The sequence below is a fragment of the Ochotona princeps genome, chromosome 3 (genome assembly GCF_030435755.1).
Source record: "Ochotona princeps isolate mOchPri1 chromosome 3, mOchPri1.hap1, whole genome shotgun sequence".
Classification (NCBI taxonomy): domain Eukaryota; kingdom Metazoa; phylum Chordata; class Mammalia; order Lagomorpha; family Ochotonidae; genus Ochotona; species Ochotona princeps.
In genome coordinates, this window is record NC_080834.1 from 50,151,961 (window position 1) to 50,173,852 (window position 21,892).

Here is a 21,892-nt window from a genome sequence, read left to right on the forward strand (position 1 = left end):
CAGCTCTGCAAAATTCTTGTTTCGTTTCGTTTCGTTTCGTTTCTTTTTTTTCTTTTCTTTTCTTTTCTTTTCTTTTCTTTTCTCTCCTCTCCTCTCCTCTCCTCTCCTCTCCTCTCCTCTCCTCTCCTCTCCTCTCCTCTCCTCTCCTCTCCTCTCCTCTCCTCTCCTCTCCTCTCCTCTCCTCTCCTCTCCTCTCCTCTCCTCTCCTCTCCTCTCCTCTCCTCTCCTCTCCTCTCCTCTCCTCTCCTCTCCTCTCCTCTCCTCTCCTCTCCTCTCCTCTCCTCTCCTCTCCTCTCCTCTCCTCTCCTCTCTTTTTAGGGTTTTTCTTGCAGAAAGACCCTTCTTTTTCTTCTATTTTTCCAACCAGAAGAGAGGCTTCAAAAATTATTTGGGAGGCAGAGCAGACAGTGAGAGAAACAGTGTTTTCCAGGAGAGTGGAGTGAGTGATGTGTAGGTTCAGACACCTCTTGGAATACCTGCATTTCATATGAGAGTGCCTGTCTTGGAGTGTCCTCCCTACTTCCTCTTCCGGCCTCCTGCTGATGTGCAGTCTAGGAGGTAGCTGGTAATGGCTGCCATAGTTTAGTCCCTGCCCCCCACATGGAAAACCCAGATTGAGTTCTACGCTTCAGTCTGGACCAACCCAGCTGTTGTAGACATGTGGGAAGTGAATCATTTCTCCGAATATCTGTCTCTGCTTTTCAAAAAAAAATAAAAATAAGCATGTTTACATTTTTAAAAGGGGTGGTGAGAGAAGAACATGTGCTGTTACATGCTGGTTTAATCCACAGACATTCATAACAGGAGCATCGAACTGGATTGAGCAAGAATTGAATCCAGGTATCCCAAATGAATAGAAGGGACCCAACTGCTTGATCTATTGCCACTGCCTCTTAGGGTCTGCACCAGCAGGAAGCTGGGCATGTGCTGTAGCTGTTACTCATCCCAGTATGGGAAATGTCTGTCCTAATTGGCATCTTCTCAACTAGGCCAAATGCCATCTCCTAACAAGATTTCATATTCTAGCTTGATCAGTGAAGAATTTCTAAAAATAAAAGAAAATCATAGCTTTTCAGCATCCATGAAAGAATAAATCCCAGAAACATTGATGTGCTTTTGTTAGACTCCTATCAGCAATGGATTTTAGCTTTTGTACCTGGATCTCCACAACAGGAAAGAGCCAGTCAGTGGAAGATAATTGCATCTCTGATTTAAAGACAAGTGAAGAATTAACAAGTTCTTTAACCCTAGAAGAACCAGTGATCAGACTGAAAAGAGATAAACTATACCCTACTAAAAGGAAAAAGTTCTGTACATACAGAAAAATTCTCAAAATAAAGGATAATCTTACTTACCTGTTATGTGGCTAAACTAAACATTATCATGTTTATTATTCATAATGTTTCTGTGAAGTATTGTTAGTTTTTTACACATTTGTGAATGATAAAGCTTGCCCGAAGTTCAACAGCTGCCAAATGAAAAAGCCAGAAATTGAGCCCAGACCCATAGAGTTAAGCAAGATATCACTTCAATAGATAGCCCACGGTAACTGGAGGTTGTCAGAAATAAACAATAGCATGTAGGAAGGCTATAAAAGGATTAAACACACGGATGATGGGCTAAGCAGTTGATCCTTCAACTCTTGTTGTAATTTTTAAATTATCTGATTCTGTCATATATGGCGAATCATTTTATAAGCCACAATGTTAAGAAATTGATAGCTGATAGTACAGTCACCAGAGAAAACAGGTTTTGGCTTATAGAAACTAGCTGTTCTTCCAGTATTATTTAATTTTCAAAAATCGATGTGTAGGGCCCGGCGGCATGGCCTAGCGGCTGGGGTCCTCGCTTTGAACGCCCCGGAATCCCATATGGGCGCCGGTGCTAGTCCCAGCAGCTCCACTTCCCATCCAGCTCCCTGCTTGTGCCCTGGGAAAGCAGTTGAGGACGGCCCAATGCATTGGGACACTGCTCCCGCGTGGGAGACCCGGAAGAGGTTCCAGGTTCCCGGCATTGGATTGGCGTGCATCGGCCCGTTGCGGCTCACTTGGGGAGTGAATCATCGGACGGAGGATCTTCCTCTCTGTCTCTTCTCCTCTCTGTATATCTGGCTGTAATAAAAAATAAATAAATCTTAAAAAAAAATCGATGTGTATAGAATAATGGAAGACAGGATGTTTCTCTGTTTAACTTTGAAAAGAAGTCATTAGTTTTAGTGGATAACATCAGCCTTCCCCCAAAAATCAATTTGTAGTGGTTGATAAGGAAATTTGGTACTTCATAATGAATAGCCTCCTATATGTATTTATCTTTTGAAGCACAATTTACTTTGTTTTCATATGTGTTGAAAAGTGTCTTACTTTACACTTTAGAAAGCTGGGTTTTCACAGCCTTATCCATCTAGGACAAAGTTGGATCTTTTTTGAACTCCTACAACTTGTTAATATCCTCAGAACAAGAAACATGATCAAGGTTTAACACCTTGATATGAAGCACAAGTAGACTTGAGATTTAGCTCTTCGATATGGGTCAAAGCAATGATTTTTCCTTGATCTTATATTTATACTAATGGCAACTCTATTACAAAGTACAGAAGGCTCAGTAATGGCATATTGTTGATACTGAACAAAGCCCAACTTCAATAGTAATTTTTGTTGTTGAATTGACCTTTTTTTTTTTTTCCAGATTTAGTCTTTCAAAGTTAGCCAGGTTGCTCTTACATGTTTTAATCGAACCATATTTTCTAAGATACTGTTTTTATTTAGCCAAACTCGGTGAAAGTTCATATTTGATGTTCTTCAACAAATATAGCTTCAAATGAAAATGATCTTTGTAAGAATAGCTTTGACCAATTTCACAGAATCCTTATAACACAAGTGATTTGGCAGTTCATAAGTATCTACTTGAAGAATTTTTAAAATGGGCACAGAGAAACACTTTCTCAATTGTGGAAACAATTCATGGAAAAAAATGCATTTAGTTCAAAAAGACTTAATTTCCTTGTTTCTTTAGTAACTATTTTTTAGAATGAGTTTGATTTGCCTGGTTTTAAGCAATCTTTCCTCGTGAAACTTCATTTCTTAAAATCTCCATCCAAGATGTTTTAAGTATGTTTTAGTTTAGATAAGTTTTAATTACTCTTCTTTGGAGAGGAGAAAATTTGAAGGGAAATTTGATTTAAAAAACATGGTACTGCTAGTATGTTTGAATACATATTCATTTAAAAATTTATTTACTTGAAAGAGAGACAGAGAAAGAGATCTTCCATCTTGGTTATCAACAACCCCCCCAACCCGCCCCGCAAGTTACCACAGTGGCTGAAGCTGGTCTAGGCCAAAGCCATTTGCCAGAAACTCCATTTGGTTTCTCCTGTGTGGTTGGCAGGGGCTCAGTCAGTTGGATTATCTTCTGCTGCCCTCCCCAGCACACTAATGAGGGACTGGATTGGAAGAAGAGCAGGTTGATATTGAACTGATGCTCAAATGGGACGCCAGCATCTTAGGCAGCTTACCTCATTGCGCTATAATGCTTGTTATGTTTGCAAACCAGAATTTACTAACCTTGACTGGGGATATAGTAATTGAAGGCAACTAAATGAGCATGATCAAATCTTTGTAGCTAAATGTTAAGATAAAGATAATTTCACAGAAACTTTAACACATTTTGAAAATAGATAAATATTTAAATATTTACATATCATGTTTTCCATAAAATCTAGTAGGTATTTTACAGACTATCAAAAACTTGTTTTGTGGAATAGACTGCTTTTTTATTCTTTCTGTAACTTTATATATACTTTATATTCAGGGGCAATGATTTCTTAAGTTGTAAAGCAAACATTATAAAAATATTGCAGTTTGGGCCCGGCGGCGTGGCCTAGCGGCTAAAGTCCTCGCCTTGAAAGCCCTGGGATTCCATATGGGCGCCAGTTCTAATCCCGGCAGCTCCACTTCCCATCCAGCTCTCTGCTTGCGGCCTGGGAAAGCAGTGGAGGACGGCCCAAAGCTTTGGGACCCTGCACCCACGTGGGAGACCCGGAAGAGGTTCCTGGTTCCTGGCTTCGGATCAGCGCGCATCGGCCCGTTGCGGCTCACTTGGGGAGTGAAACATCGGATGGAAGATCTTCCTCTCTGTCTCTCCTCCTCTCTGTATATCTGGCTTTCCAATAATAATAAAATCTTAAAAAAAAAAGAAAACAGAATTGGGAACACTTCCCAGTATAATAAAAAAAAAATTGCAGTTTTCACTTGAAATTTTATGGTACCTTAAATTATGACAGCCCAGCTGCATTTTACAGACGGAGCATCTAAGAGGTTGACTTCTCATATGTTCTACTGGCATGCTACCCTCACCAGTTGCTGGACTGTAAGGATTAGACAGAATTCTCACCGTAAGGAGTATACACTCTTGTAGGAGCCCAGAATTAGCAAATCAAAATATATTTCTGTTAGTGAGATGATTAAAAAATCTGAGGGTTCTGAAGTTACAGAAATAAAAATCAGTCACCAACCCATAACTGTTGCTTCCTGAGAAGGCTGCCTTGGAATGGTGCTTTAGCAAGGACCATGTGTGGTCTATTCCTGATGCATAAACGGACTAAACCTCAGATCTGGGCTTTGGCAAAACCAGGTCTTGGATAGCAAGAAAGGGACCATCACTTAAAGCACATGGTTATGTGCAGAGATGAGCAAGACATTAGGGGAAAGTGTGCACAGCCATATCTGGAGTGAAAATTAAACTTAGTGGTTTCATCTTTCTAGTTGAAGGACATTCTTGCATTATCTGCTAATATTTAAAGACATAAAATGTTCATATGCTATTTATATTTTGTGTTCATTAATCCAAAGTAGTGGGACCCTTTCAGGCTGGTTGACAACGTCCCTTTGCATATCTCATAACCATATCTGTGTCTGGATTGTGTTTATGGGAATATGTGTATTCCAAAGACTGGCTCAAACCTGCTGTCCAGATGTCTGCATTATGGGCCAGTACCCGCAGGACTGTGTCTCTTGCAGTGTTTACTACTTCTGGAACATCAAAGTTCCTGGTCCCTCACAGCCAGTCATCATTTTTTGTTTTTTTTTTTTCCCCCACAGGTAGCAAATTAAGCAGAAAATATTCATTAATTGATAAGGGATTTCTCTAAAGATTATATTAGTATATTTAGTAATGGATTCTATTTCTTTTCAAAAGAATTTGTCAAGTAGATTTTGTGATCAAAGTCAGATGTACTGGAACTTTAGCATCAATCAGTAGTAATTTTGATAAACCTTAGTAAAAAAATTTTATAATTGATAATGTTTGTTTTCTTTTTACTTTGTTTTGGTATTAAAAAACTAGAAGCTTTAGTTAAAAACTTAGGCATGACAGTCCTGGTATTTTGATTTAACCCTCCCCATCAAAGATAATTTTGCAAAACAACAATCTAATAATGGAGAACATTTAGGTGCTATATCATATACTGTGAGCAATTTGCCAAGCATATAAACCGTAGCAAGTGATATTAGATTAGCAAAGTAAGCTCTTACAGTATAAATTTGCCTGAACAAAGGTAAGCATTCTTTAAAAAAAAATGAGCTCTTGATCTGAATTTTTCTGTTCAAACTTCCATCATGTAATTATGTTTTGTAAACATAATGTAAGATAAATTCAGGTTTTTGTTGGGCAAACTGAAATAGGTGTAGTTTTGTTTTATAATTGTATTCTTCAGTTTCTTCTCATGTGATGTTTTGGAAATTGTCACAGAAGACTGTCTATACATTATAGAATTTCTCTGTTTGAACCAGTACTTAACAGTGAAATCTGTTTATTTGGAGGAGAAGTAACCTGAGAATATTACAGAATGGATATTGAATTTCAGCTTCAAGTGAAATTAAAATCTTAAGTTTTGGGGAGCATGGTCCTTCAGGGAACTGTAAAGTAATTTCAAACTTTTTATGTGGAAGATGTCAGCTATAACAAACATGCAAAAATAAATGTGCAATCATGCATGCATATACATGGAAATTCTCAGTTGTAACGGATATGTGCCCTTTCACTGTGATCCAATGATAAGATTTTTACCAGAATATCCTATGTAGCAAAAAATATATGAAGTAATTGTTTTCCAATGTGAAGAACATTGTGTAAAACAGAGGGCACCCTGTGAGTAAATGGAGAGTGTCTGCTACGTGCACTAAAAATCCTAGGAACTTTGATTAAATGCCAGCTGTTAGATCAGTTGTGTTGGTAATCTTTCTTGCTGATCTGTGACCTTGACCTTGTGCTTGTGTCTGTATGTCAAATCTATTTTAGGTATGGGGAAACCATAGTTGAGTGTAGTGTAGTAGGATTTATGCTCCCATCTAAAGGGGTGTCCCTATTTATATACTATAGACACTCAGACGATTTTAGGAGTACAAGATCCATTTTCCATTATATTTCTTTGGTAGAAATTGAAAAACGTTATGCTTCTGAAAAATGATATCACCAGTTAGTAGTTAGTTTGCTATTCAGAGGTTAGGAGAAGCTCTACCTTTTGTTACTTTTACGCTTAAATGTTGTTTTATATTTACATGCTATCAAAATAATGTGTTAGTGATTATGTTGTGGTTTTTTAAGAGAAAATATTGTAGAAAACATTGAATAAATATTAACACAATTGAATATTGCCTTATCTTGTCATATAATTAGTTCTGTATTTTTAAAAAGTGTAGTTAGAATTTTATTAACAATAAATGAATAGTAGGATTATTGTGTCTGACTCACATACACAAGCCTCAGAAGTCTTTTATTTTGATTTATCCATTACCAGGGGTGTTTGTGTGTCTAGGACAGTTATTTTACACATTGTTGCATTCTCGTACATTGTTGAAGATCTTAAATCCTTCCCGTGTTCTTACGTTTATTCAGTATGTAACCATGTTAAGATAAGCAGAAGTTCCAGTTTCAATACAAGTTCATATTTAGCTTTTAAATAAACATCTTTTCATTTCTGCTGCTCTACTACGAAACAAATAGTGAAGATAAATAACTTTTGGAAGTATTTGGTGGATAAGGTATATGGCTATTTCAAAACCGCTTCCTTCTATTAGAACTCACAGCAAAAGACTAACGCATATTAGTCAGTGCTATTTACACAACTTTATGACAGAACATCATCTTTTTGCTTAAACTGCTTGTCACTTTTATCTACTAAAATTTGACAAATTACTCAGTATCACAGAAATACAGTGTTTGAGTTGAAGAGGCCCTCAGATACCTATGTCCTTGTACTGTATGCTTGAGTTGGACAAGCAGCAGAGTCCCCTGATGAGCCTCGAGAGTGTGAGTGACAGTGTTTTACTCGGAAGGAAGCAGCTGACAAGCCAGTTAAAGCTGATGGACCTGGAAGTGAGGAGCAGATTTGGCCTTGGGCAACAATCTGTTGGGTCCCTTGGGTTGTAGAGAACAGCCTGGGCGGCTGCCTTCCTTGCTGCAGCGGCACTCAGCCTCTTCCCTGTTTTCCACCTCTGCGGTGTGTTCACACACCTCGTGTGAGGACCCTGGAGACATGGCGAAGAAACGCTTAGGTTGTAATCACAAATGTTGAGATCCTCCGTTCAGCAGAATGCTTTGAAATAAATTCATATTAAGGGGCAAGGTGCACCCAGTAACTTGTACAGCCACCCACTGATGATAACTGTTATATTACCGAAAAAGTTAGTGTCTTGAAATTCAAATTCCTTGAAGGATTGTATTCCAATTATAATACATTTCTGCAAGAAATTTGAGTTTATTTTAGTGAAATTTTCAAGTTGCTGTTTCACTATATCCTTACTATTCTTACTATCCTAGAAAATTCTGACAATCAAATGTTTAATACTTTTTTTTCCCTAGTTTTAAGAATTTTTAATTATTTCTGACATTTAGTGTGATTTATAGGAACAGGTCTAAGCACATAATGACATCCCCTTCTGCTCCAGCTACTTTGCAACTTCCTCTCTCCTCCCTTTCTATCTTCATTTTTAGTTTCTGAGATAACATTTTAGAGTTATATTATGGGAAAAAGGCTCACTCCTTCACTGAGTAAGTTTACCAAGTCAAAACCCCAAAAACCCTAATTTAGTAGGAATACAGACAACAGCTATACACAGTAGTTGAATGGGAAAATGACCATTTCACTCATATATTATTTATTTTAAAGTAATCACAAATCATTCAAACAACAATAATAGAACTTTTTAAATATTAGATTTGACAAAGGTAACAAGTAAGGTTTTACAAAACTACATTTGAAGCAATAGTGATAGACATTTAGCTTTCTTTTAGATTATACAAGAGGATTCACTATAGTTTTTGCTTTTAGTAAAGTTTCAAGATTTCCACCTACAATGTTAGCTGCATTCTCTAATTGTACATTAAATATCGAGTTGTATGTGTTCTACTTTTTCAGTGACCCTTGATTTAGAAAGTTACCTTCCTTTGGATAACTGTTTGATTTTACACCCTGTTGGTAAATCGTACCTAAATTTTTGTTTCCTGTTCAGCTTTTGAAACTTACGTTTAGGATCTAATCTTAGAGGGAAACAAGCGTTCTTGAACTATTTACATTTTTTAGGAACTGCAGCTACCAATCCAAGTGCTCATTCAAGGAACACTGCAGAATTTCCTTTAAAGGTAGCACTCAAGTTGGTTTTACTTGATAATGCAGACGAAATTGGACAGGATTTCATGGAAACAATTGAAAGTCAAGTGTTTCATAGACATAATTTAAACACATATCACATTATTTCATACATGTTTAATCACTTTTTTATTTTCATGATTTTGTTTTTCCTGTGTTTAAGCATTTTTTGCCATTTTATTATCTAACAAATTAATTCATAATTTATTCCAAGCTGTGCTTTAAAAGTAACTAAAATAATAATACAAAAATAATGAAAAGACCTTGAAGGAGTAGTAGAATGATATGGTAGTAAAATATATCATTACTAGTATGCCATCTTCAGGTTCCTTACCGCATATCCAATTAAACTGGATCATATTTCAAGAATGCAAAAAAAATTGTAGACATTTTAACTTAATTAAACACAATTGGGAACTTAATAGTTTTTATTCTCCGTCAAGAACATCAAAGAGAAGGATGATCCTTCTGTGTAAATCAGAAAATAAAAGTAAACACGAGAGACGATTAGCACTCTAGGCATGAGTGGTGATGACGCAGAGGCCTCGTCTCTGCTGCCTTTAGATGACGGCATCCTAGGTGGGTTTTCTCAGCTGAACAATCAACAAGTAAAAAATAGAGTTAAACAATAATGTGTCTAAGAACAAAATGGAATATGCTGTCTTCATCCTAGTTAGTTACACAGTAGAATGTATTTGATCATTTAGTATCCATCATTTGATGTTTTGTAAAAAGAATATCTAACCCTGTGTTAGAGGATGTATAGGCCATGTTCTTAGATCTTCTATAATGTTATGCTACCCTAATTATGTGAAACTGTTCTTTAAATGGTAATATACTAAGATAGTTGTGTGATAAGGGAGATTGGAAGGAAGTAGATGATAGAAAAATAATTCCCTGAGTGGAACCAAGATGACTACGTATTTTCAACCTCATTATAAGCTCTTGAAGTTTTTGAAAGTAACACAATTTGAATTAGGTCATATAAGCAACTGGAAATCATTGAATCATTTAGGCAAGTACAGGGGACTTTGAAAATTCCTGGAAAGATACAGTCTGGTGGGGTTGGTGCAGTGGTTAGGACACCTGCTGAGAGGCCCACCTCCTGTCCTGCAGCCAGGTTGGGTTCCTGGCCCTGGCTGCAGACTCCAGCCTGCTGCCGTGCAGATTCCAGGAGGCACCACCTGGGCTCTTGTGGCCCGTGTTCTCAGCTCTCAGCTTTGGCCTTAGGATTTAGGGAGCAAGCCAGTAGGTGAGAGCTCGTCCTCATCCTCTCTTCCCCACTCAAGGAAAACTTCAAATCAATTTTACGCCATTTAAAGAATCTGGTCTATCTTTTAGGTCCAGATGTGTTTTTAATGACTTTTCTTGACAGGCTGAGGATTAACATGAGCTCTTTAAAATTATAAAGAGCAAATTTTGATTTAGTTGTATCTTGGTATTACATCTTACACCTTTTTAAATTATTCTCCTAAAATTTTATAGAATCACTCTAAAAATAGCAATCAGGTTGAAACATTATTCAATGAATTTTGAGGATACATATTTTTAAACATTTATTTATTTTTATTGGAATGACAGATATACAGCGAGGAGGAGAGACAGAAAGGAAGATCTTCCCTCCAATGATTCACTCCCCAAGTGACCACAAATGGCTGGAGCTGAGCCAATTTGAAGCCAGAAGCCAGGAGCTTCTTCAGGGTCTCCCAAGCTGGTGCAGGGTCCCCAGGCTTTGGGCCATCCTTGACTGCTGTCCCAGGCCACAGCAGAAAATTGGATGGGAAGCAGGGCTGCTGGGATTAGAGCCGGTGCCCAGATGGGATCCTGGCACGTTCAGGGCAAAGACTTTAAGCTCTAGGCTATCACACTGGGCCCTCAATGAATTTTTTAAAAAAATAGTCTTTAGTAGACTTTTTCACCTACACATATGTAGATTATTTAATATTAATAAGAAATCCTTACTTCCTTGTCCCATGTATGGATCCAGTATTTAAGAACCGACCAAACTAAGTTTTTGCTTCTAAAACCTTATGTGATTGGCGGAGTTTATGAAGTCTTCATTTGTTCTTTCTTTCTTTTTTTTTTTTTTAACTCCAGCTTTTCCTCTTTCCCTGCAATATTTTACTCTCTTTGGTTCCTTTCCTCACTCATAATCAATTTCAGGAGGAAATCTGTTCTTTGGACTCACATATCATGAAGTAAGTATATGCAAGTAAATTCTTTGAAGAAGATATTGAGCACTTTCAAATAGACGGCTACAAAATCTCTAATGAAATCAAGCCAACACATTACAGTGTTTTATAATTTGTTCCAGTTTTTAAATACATTGTTCGAAAATCCCTAAAGAAACCTAATCTTTAATGTGTGCTGACACTGAGGTATTTGTAACTGAATGTACTCAAGTATCAGCCTGGAAGCATTCTTCAGAAATATGTTGGTAAAAGCAGGCAGGAGAACTGTTTTTGAATGCTTTGAAAATAATGTGCTAGTCTTTTTTTTTTTTTTTCAAAAATATTAGGCCTAATGCAGAATAATTTGAAATGACATTTTTAACCTTCAGAAATCTGTACATCAGGTACTTTTAAAATTTGCAGTAATGTTTATAGGTCTCAATGAGGTATGTTATATCGAGATATCATGCCTCCTTTCCTTGCTTAGTTTTCAAATTTGTGAGAAGGCAAGACTTAGTGAAAGCGGGTGGGCTGTTTAAATATTCTCCTCCTTTAGTTGTTTAAAGGTGGGAAAGAAAGTTATTTAAAGAAAGTTGGTTCTCTGTACTCCTTAAAGTGTTTTCAATGATAGGGGCTAATTGAACCCCTGCTTGTCTAAGCACCTCGCTTTCTGATAGGGTGGAGGTGGTAGGTGTGTCACCTGAAGCAGGGCCCCCCCAGGGAGACACAGGCTTGACAGGAGAGGCCTGTCTCAGACAGCAGGTTTCAGTAGAAGCTCTTGCTGCTGCTTCTTGTAACGGGTACTTTGTAAAGGACTTCTTTGGAGTAACTGATGAAAAATAATTGTCTTGATCTTGGAAGTACTTGCTCATTTTTCCTTCAGTTAAATTTTTCTTTTAGAAAACTTAAAATAATCCCAAAGGATTTTTCAAAAACATTTAGCTTTTTAAATTATTTGTACTTCCTGTTTAACAAAGTCACAAGTAAAGGCATGGGTAGAAAAAAAAATTATATCAGGAATATTCTAGAAACCTGAAGGTACAGGCTCACCTTGCTTACTGTCTCTCTCTTTCTCTCTGTAACTCTGTCTTTTCAAATAGTTTTTAAAAATTATAATAATAATAGTTCAGAATCTTAAGGAAAGTTCTTCTTAGTCCCAGTTTGTTCATTCAATTTTATGTATTACAATGTTGAGTCACGTTGTATTGCTCTTGACTAATTCTAATTAGCACAAGTCTCTGACCCAAGAATTAAAATTGTTGTATGTTATGTGTTCTTGATGTTAACAAATGTAATGTGCTTGTATTACTGTGTTAAAACAGAAATGATGATTATTAATCTCTGTCATTAAGTATTTGTTAGGACAGGAAATAAATTATCAGAGTTGGATAAGTAGTTAAATGCAGAATTGAAGCCTTTTTGCAAAATAATATAGCTGTTCCCTTTAAAATAAACTTGAGGAGCTAGCAGGGTGGCATACAGGCTAATCCTCCACCTCTTGGCACTGGCATCTCACAAGAGTGCTGGTTCGTGTCCCAGCTGCTTCATTTCCAGTCCAGTTCCGCTTAAGGTCTGGGAAGGCAGCAGAGACTAGCTCAGGGGCTTGGATACCTGTAACACTGAGAGACCTGGAGCAGGCATGAGGCTGCTGGCTGCCAGCTTTGGATTACCTAGTTCCCATGGAGATCATCTGGGGAGTGAACCAGTGGATGGAAGATCTTTGTCTCTTCTTCTCTCCGTAAATTTTTAAAATAAACTTGCAGATCTGATTTCTAAATTCAAAAACATATAAGTTCAGTCTTTCTATTGTGTTGAATGCTACTTTGAAGGATGTGTTATGCATAATAAAATGTGGAATAGAAATAACATGAATAATAACAAAAAAGTACAGCAATTGCCTTATTGCGTTCTTCTGTTTCAGTGGAATAATGCTACTTAAAAATCAAATATCAAGTCACTGATATGAATTTGACTGATTTTTATTCAGTCTAGTCGAGGATCGAAAGGATCCCTGTGGTAGAGATAGAAATACTCATATAGTAGATTTACACTACATGTTAAATGTTTAAGTGTAAAGGTAGTATGACTGTCAAACCATATTTCTATAATTCCATGTTATTATCATCTATAAAAATGCACACTTATTTTTGGTTTTAAAATATTTATTTGAAAATTAGGCAGACATAGATAAAGATTTTCCATCTACTGGTTCATGTCTTAAACTTTCAGCAGTCAGGGCTGGGCTGATGCCAGGAGCTGCAAACTCAATGGCGGTCTCCCATCTGAGTGTCAGAGTAGCCTGCTGCCCCTCAGGGTAGCCATTAGCAGGAAGATAGGCTTGGGAGAGTTTCAGTGAGACAAACGTAGTTACTATGATGGAAGATGCAGGTATCCCTAGTAACATCTGAACTGCTATAACAAATGTCTACCCAGAGATCATATTAAGTTGATAGACTTTAAATTTCAAGATGTTACATGTCATATATATCTTCATTGTCCCTGTTTCCATTCTATATTCTTTTTCGTGGCCTTAATTATTTAGAATTTTAATCAGAAAGTCCAGTGATTTGTACAGTCAAGTAATCATTGTAATGCTTTCCAAAAAGTTAACTTCCAGTTAATCATTTTATATAGAAATCTATCACTTAATCCTGAATAAGATGAGCTTTTTTGAACAATATATTCTGCCAGCTTCACTAACAAACTTCGTGTAATTTATTCCAGCTGCTCGTCTAATGGTGCAGTGGCCCTCTATTTGGGGTCAAGTGTAACAAAAATCTTTCTAACAAAAGTGTATCTAATTAGAAATGCAGTGGGTTCATCAGTTGGGAATATGTTGGTGATGTAAACTTGTTTGGTGTTATCTTTAATAGTAAGTATCAGTGGAATATTTTGCTGATTCTAATAAAAGATGTTTTTCATACTTCATAGTCTGCTTTTTTAGTTTACAAAGGAACGGATTTCAAATCAAAAGTCCTATATGGAACATGTGAATAAGGATTTTCAAAAATAGACATATTAAACCTTTAGATAACCCTACATGAACTTCTGAGAAGTGTCACTTCCTTCTGTCTTTATTCAGTCATGGTAAAGACTATTCATAGATAAGCTTGTCATTATACATATTTTAATGTTTATAAATGTGATGAAGATTTTCCTACTTTGCCAAAGCCTACCAAATAACTTTAAGCTTATTACTTCTTCCACTTCTTTGAAAACAGGAGTGTTAAGTAAATCACTTCTGTTGGCCTCAGCCCCACATCACATTTACTTATGAAAATCTCTGTCTATTTTGATTTTTTTCTAAATGTCCAGAAACATAAGGAAGCTTATTCCGGCTCCCTTGTAGGCCAATAACACTGAAAGCAGAATTACAGAAATGTGCTCAACAGTCTTTGAAAGCTAGCTATACACCATAAATTGTTTCCCCTAAATGATTTGATCATTTTAACAAGATGGGTTCACCCATAGGATTTCTAGTAGAGTTTAATGTAATAGCAATGACAGTAAAATGAAGTACTAACAAAATGATACAAATGTATGTGTTTATTAAATATTTTCCACTAATAACGTATAATACATACACAGGTATATATTTTCTTGTGTAATGTATATAAGTCTAAACTTACAAATGCTGTATTCTTTTGCTTATAGGGATCATAGCGCAGTCCTAGTTCTGCACCTCCTTAACTGTTTTTATTTATTTTTTTTAGAGTACTGATATTTGCATTTAATGGGGAGCAAAAGATGAAGACGGAAAAACAGTATACTCACTAAGGATTATATCTGCTTGCTGCTACAGACCCGAGTGTTCAGGAATTCCACTTCTTCCTTAAAAGTTGACCAACTGTGTGGCCAGACTGCATTGGAGTTTGCCTGCCTTTTATATTTTGCTAGAAAAAACAACAACAACAACAACAAACAAAAAAACCCTGGTTGGAACGTAACCGTGCAGTTCTATTTAATTGCTGTGGAAGGTGAGAAACTCATGCATCCGTATTGAAGTTAATCTCAATCACGCAGAGAAAACCATTTTTAAAGTGAATAGGAACCAAGCCCTTGTGAACACTTGTATTGAACATGACTCATGGAGAAGAGCTTGGCTCTGATGTGCACCAGGATTCTATTGTTTTAACTTACCTAGAAGGATTACTAATGCATCAAGCAGCAGGGGGATCAGGCACTGCCATCGACAACAAGTCTACTGGCCACAATGAAGACGATCAGAACTTTAACATTTCTGGCAGTGCATTTCCCACCTGTCAAAGCAATGGTCCGGTTCTCAATACACAGACTTACCAGGGATCTGGCATGCTGCATCTCAAAAAGGCCAGGCTGTTGCAGTCTTCTGAGGACTGGAATGCAGCAAAGCGGAAGCGGTTGTCTGATTCCATCGTAAACTTAAACGTGAAGAAGGAAGCTTTGCTGGCTGGCATGGTTGACAATGTGCCTAAAGGCAAACAAGATAGCACATTACTGGCTTCTTTGCTTCAGTCATTCAGCTCTAGGCTGCAGACTGTTGCTCTGTCACAACAAATTAGGCAGAGCCTCAAGGAGCAGGGATATGCCCTTAGTCATGATTCTCTAAAAGTAGAAAAGGATTTGAGGTGCTATGGTGTTGCATCAAGTCACCTGAAGACTTTGTTGAAGAAAAGTAAAGCTAAAGATCAAACACCTGAAACTAATCTTCCTGACGTAACTAAAAACCTCATCAGAGATAGTTTTGTTGAGTCACCTCATCATGTTGGACAGAGTGCAACAAAGGTCATGAGTGAACCCTTGTCATGTGCTGCAAGATTGCAGGCTGTTGCAAGCATGGTGGAGAAAAGGGCCAGTCCTGCCACCTCACCCAAACCTAGTGTTGCTTGTAGCCAGTTGGCATTACTGCTTTCAAGTGAAGCTCATTTGCAGCAGTATTCTCGGGAACATGCTTTAAAAACACAAAATGCAAATCAAGTGGCAAGTGAAAGACTTGCTGCTATGGCCCGATTGCAAGAAAATGGCCAGAAGGAGGTTGGCAGCTTCCAGCTCTCAAAAGGAATGCCAAGCCATCTTAATGGTCAGGCAAGAACATCATCAAGCAAGCTAATTACTAGCAAAAGTAATGCTGCAACATTTCAAAATCCAGTGGGTATTGTTCCTTCTTCCCCCAAAAGTGCAGGCTATAAGAACTCACTAGAAAGAAACAATGTAAAACAAGCTGCTAATAATAGTTTGCTTTTACATCTTCTTAAAAGCCAGACCATACCTAAGCCTATGAATGGACATAGTCTTAATGAGAAAGGAAGCATTTTTGAGAATAGTAGTACCCCTACAACTATCGATGACTATTCAGACAATAATCCTAGTTTTACAGATGATAGTAGTGGTGATGAAAGTTCTTACTCCAACTGTGTTCCCATAGACTTGTCTTGCAAACACCGAATCGAAAAAGAATCTGACCAACCAGTTTCTCTAGATAACTTAACTCAGTCATTGCTTAACACCTGGGATCCAAAAGTCCCAGATGTAGATATCAAAGAAGATCAAGATACCTCAAAGAATTCAAAGCTAAATTCACACCAGAAAGTAACGCTTCTCCAATTGCTACTTGGCCATAAGAATGATGAAAATACAGAAAAAAACACCAGCTCTCAGGGAGTACACAATGATGTGACAAAGTTCAGTACCCAAAATTATGCAAGGACTTCCGTAATTGAAAGCCCCAGCACAAACAGGACTACTCCATTGAGCACTCCACCATTACTAGCATCCACCCAAGCAGAGTCTCCCATCAATCTTTCTCAGCACTCTCTGGTCATCAAATGGAATTCCACACCCTACTCCCGCAACACTCAGTCCGAAAAGCTAGCAAGTACTGCTTCTAACCACCTGATGGACCTCACAAAAAGCAAAGAATCTCAAGGAGATAAACCAGCCCAAAATGAAGGTGTGCAAAACTCTGCTACTTTCAGTGCCAGTAAGCTGTTACAAAATCTAGCGCAGTGTGGAATGCAGTCTTCCATGTCACTTGAAGAGCAGCGACCCAGCAAACAGCTGCTAAATGTAAACCCAGATAAACCTGTAGGTATGATTGAGAGATTAAATAGCCCTCTGCTTTCAAATAAAGCAAACGCAGCTGAAGAAAATAAGGCATTCACGAGTCAGTTGACAGCTCCTGAACCAGGACTTTGTGGTTCTGAAATAGAAAATCTGCTTGAAAGACGCACTGTTCTCCAATTGCTCCTGGGAAATACCAACAAAGGCAAGAGTGAAAAGAAGGAGAAGACTCCTGCAAGAGACGAAAGTACTCAGGAACATGCAGATAAAGCTCTAAGCGAACAGATACTGATGGTGAAAATAAAATCTGAGCCATGTGATGACTTACATATTCATAATACAAATGTGCACTTGAACCATGATGCTAAGAATGCCCCAATGTTAGGTATGGCTCCTGCGGTGCAGAGAGGAGCAGCCGCCTTATCAGAATCTGAGGACTTTAAATCGGAGCTTAGTTCACCTCAGGACTTTTCTTTTTCAAAGAATGGTCTGTTAAGTCGATTGCTGAGACAAAACCAAGAAAGTTACCTGGCAGATGACCCAGACAAGAGTTACAGAAACAGTGAACTGACACTTCTGGAGTCCAAGAATCTTTGCATGGTCCCTAAGAAAAGGAAGCTCTATGCTGACCCATCAGAAAATCCCTTTAAAAAGGTGAAAAATAATGTCCTTGATGCTGCAAACAGTCACAGTACTCCAGAATTATTATATGGATCCTTGATGAACCAGGAAGAGCTGAAATTTAACAGAAATGACCTTGAGTTTAAATATCCTGCAGGTCACGGTTCAGCCAGTGAAAATGAACACAGGAGTTGGGCCAGAGAGAGCAAAAGTTTCAATGTATTGAAACAACTGCTTCTCTCAGAAAACTGTGTGCGAGATTTGTCCCCACACAGGAGTAACTCTGTTTTTGAGAGTAAAAGAAAAGGACACAAAACTAGTATGACCAATAGCAAACCTGATTTCAGCATTTCTTCATTAAATGGATTGATGTACAGTTCCACTCAGCCCGGTAGTTGCATCAATAACAGGACATTTTCATACCCAGGAGTGGTAAAGACACCCGTGAGTCCATCTTTTCCCGAGCACACGAGCTGTGCAGGGTCTAGGCCAGATCCTGGCCTTCTGAGTGGGTGTTCTGTGCCCAGTGAGAAGGGACCCATTAAATGGGTTATCACAGATGTGGATAAGAATGAGTATGAAAAAGACTGTCCAAGACTGACCAAAACTAACCCCATCTTGTATTACATGCTCCAGAAAGGAGGCAGTTCTGCTACCAGTCGAGAACCACAGGAAAAGGACCTGTGGAGGGAACCAGCCTCCGCTGAAAGTGTCTCACAGGTTACAGTCAAGGAAGAGTTACTGCCTGCTGCAGAAAGTAAAGCTGCTTTCGTCCATTCAAGAAGCCCGTACAATAGCCATATGGGAAATACTGCTTCTCGCCCACACAGCGCAAATGGAGACGTTTATGGACTTCTGGGAAACGTGCTAACAATAAAAAAAGAGTCAGAATGAAATGTACCTATCATCAAGCTTTGGATCACTTTAAAACTAATTAGTATGAACTTGAGATCTGTATAAATAAGAGCATGATTTGAGAAAAGCATGGTATAATCGAACCTTTTCTTTATTTTGAGAAGTATTGGTTACTGGTGATGTTTATGCATACTAATTTTTGCTTAACATTAGATGTTATGAGGAAACTACTGAACTAGCAATTGGTTAACACTTCTGTATGCATCAGATAACAACTGTGAGTAGCCTACGAATGAAATTATTTTGTAATCATAAATAAGAGGCATAAATTAAAATGTAAAGCTCCATCCATAGTGGATTACTGCATTTCTGCCTTTATTAGGGTGTTTCATTTTGCTCTTCAGAAATCAGCTTACACATTTTTTAAAAGCCCAAACCCTGAAGTAACCTTTTAGGGAATAATATCAAATTAAACACCTAGTGCTGATTCACTTCTCATTATCAAATTCAAAAATAAAGGAGACAAAACATAGACTTACATTTTTCACTTTTTGCTAAAATACATATTTATTTTTAACTCTTGGAAGGGGTTTTGTGATTCCCAATGTGTCTGCCCTTTTCAATACATGTTTCTTTACACCTTATAGTACTTAGTAAAAATTGATTACATTTGAGGGAAGTTTGATAGATCCTTATAAAAAAAAGACAGATTTCCATTTTTGTATTTTAACTACTTTACTAAATTAATACACCTCCTTTTACAGAATTAAGGAAGCTAACATTTACCTTCAGGTGGTTTCCTGAATTGTTGAAGACTTAAGAAATTGTTTATAACAAATAAAATGGCTTTTCTTTGGACAACTTTCACCATTTCTTGTAAAAGTTAATCCTCACCATTCCGTGGTCCCTGGGAGTCCTAGGACCAGGATTTCTGAAAGCTGGACTTAGACTAGACACCTGCATAAGAACCCTCTGGAGTACTTGTGCTAAAATGCAGAATTATAGGCAAATCGAATCAGATCTGCATGGCAAGGGTCTCTGATTGCTCAATGGATCTGGGACTCTTCCATCGGCACCTGAACTCGCTCCCTTGGTGTTTCTTCTGCACACTGATGTTTGAGGACCATTACTTATTACTCTTCTCAGTATATGGACTGTAAAAAGAAAAAAAAACTATGATGCCTATATTTCCCACTGCAGTCACATGTCAACTCAAAATTTGCAGTACTGTCATTCCTATATTACTGTTATGTCTTTGGAAATCGGGTTCAAAATACTTTTTATGACAAAAAAAAAATTGGGTGGAGGGGACAACTTTCTTATCTGGCTCAACATCTCAGGAAAATCTGATTATTCATGTATTTTAATGAGTAACATCTACTTAATTAGCCTTAGGGATGGAATAACAGGGCCACTTACCAAACTCAGGTGATTCCAGGATGATTTGGAAACTTCTGACTACATCCTTAACTTCTATTAAGACCATTGTCCTAAGAACAATGCTGACAAAGATTAAAACATTCAGTTCAAACCCAAGAAAGGCACTAATCTCAGATTTAAGCAAACTTGTACAGAGGTCACATGTATCGGACAGAATTGTATAACAGCCACTCCATTGTGATGAGAATTTTAAAAGCTTAATTCTGAGCCACTTACGTTTTGATTTTGAGATAAGTCTTTTTAAGTTCAGCTTTTACAGTGCATATTTCATTCACTAGTTTTGGCTTTTAATGGTAAAGCAGGTTAGTAACTATCAAATTATTATCAACCGTTACTTATCAAGAAATTAATTTGAAGTTCTACTTGAAGCTGTTTCTAAGAATTTTATATTAAAATGGGTGTTATTTCCTAATGATCTAAAATTTGAAATGATTATTTTTTCTCAGGATGGTTTGTACAAAGTTACTGGATATATTGTATAATAATAGTCAAGACTGAATTTTACTGAAAGCATATGCTTATTCTGACATGCGAATTCCACTGGCCAGTGAATATATTCTACCCCATATTTATACTGTGATAATCTTATTGTCTACACTGTATAAGTAAGCTTTTAAATCATTTTTTTTCATCATTGTGGAAGGTGTAGAACCTTCCAGGTATGTCAGGAAAAAAAAATACAGATATTCTCCTTAGGTTAGGAGAACCTGGGCTTCTGACAAGTGAATGAAGTGTGGGTCAAAGAGAAGAGCATCAAGGCCAGCATTGCTGTTTTTGTTTATTTGGTTGATATTTTTTTTAGTAACAGGAAAGGGATTGAGAATATCTAATGCATAAATAAATGTGACCACAAAGAATGCGGTTCTGATTTATTAGACAATGTCCCCAATTTGACTTTTTTTTTTTTTGAGGAGAGCAGTGAGAAAGGGCATACATCCACGAATTCACTGTGTTTATGCACATATATTTACAAGGATGCACATATACTACACATTTTCCAGGACTATTTTAGATATCTAGCTAATTTCTTCCTAATTCAGTCATTTGTGAAAGGGTACTACAGCTCTCATCAACATCGGTAAGGTAGCATTACCTGTTTATTCAGTGCTGCATCTTACAGAAGAGTAAACTGGTGAGAGTATATATTTTATATATATATATATATAAATTGTATATATATATATTGACTTGTTACATGAAGATGTTAAAATCAGTTTTTAAAGGTGATGTAAATAGTGATTTCCTTAATGAAAAATACATATTTTGTATTGTTCTAATGCAATGAGAAAAGCCTTTTAATCTCCTTGGTTCCTGTATATTCCATGTATAAGTGTAAATATAATCAGACAGGTTAAAAAATTGTGCATGTATGTATACAGTTGCAAGTCTGGACAAATGTATAGAATAAACATTTTATTTAAGTTGTGATTATCTGCTGCATGAAAAGTGCATGGGGGACCCTGTGCATCTGTGCATTTGGCAAAATGTCTTAACAAGTCAGATCCGATGTTCATCCCAGTGTGACAGTATTCCATTTCTGGATGTGACTTCTGTGGTTTAAACTTTGTGAAAGGATGTGCTTTGAATCCAATGGTCTTACATTTTTTTTTTTAATAAATTCAACTACTGTTCAACATAAAGAAGTCACACAGCTATTTTCATGAATGTTTCAATCCCATTGAAAACATACAGGAATATTCCAGTATTAACAAATACTGGAATACAGGCACATTACCATTCATGGTAAGAATTCTGGGGTTTACATAACCGATTTTGATCCTCTGTGCTCAGTAATATAATTTGTCATTTTTATTAGGAGTTTAATTTCTTCATGTGATGTCATGAAACTGTATATACTATAGTGTGGATTTTTTGTTTTGTTTTTTAATCTTTTAGTGTTTACTTCCTGCAGTGAATTTGAATAAATGAGAAAAAATACATTGTTTTGAAGTGACTTATTTTGTAAGCTTTTCCTTATTATTAAGCTTTCTATAAACAGACAATCCAGGTCATAAAAATTAAAATAGGCTCCCCAAAAATGTTTTGCTCTTTTGGCGGAAAATAGAAGATGAATAGCAGGTCAGTGCATCTAGAAATGGCAAATAAGACAGAGTAAGTTGGG

At 37.1% G+C, this 21,892-nt stretch overlaps 1 protein-coding gene across 3 annotated transcripts in view; it reads left to right on the forward strand.

Moving 5' to 3' along the window:
* Window positions 1–21,380, forward strand: part of NRIP1 (nuclear receptor interacting protein 1) — a 92,383-nt gene extending 71,003 nt beyond the window's left edge. For all 3 annotated transcript variants that reach the window (XM_058661752.1, XM_004588612.3, XM_058661753.1), the window contains one exon: window positions 14,529–21,380. In XM_058661752.1, coding sequence (XP_058517735.1) covers window positions 14,896–18,369 — 3,474 coding nt within the window. In that variant the 5' untranslated portion in view covers window positions 14,529–14,895 and the 3' untranslated portion in view covers window positions 18,370–21,380. The remainder of the gene's footprint in view (window positions 1–14,528) is intronic.
* Window positions 21,381–21,892: the final 512 nt, after the last annotated feature.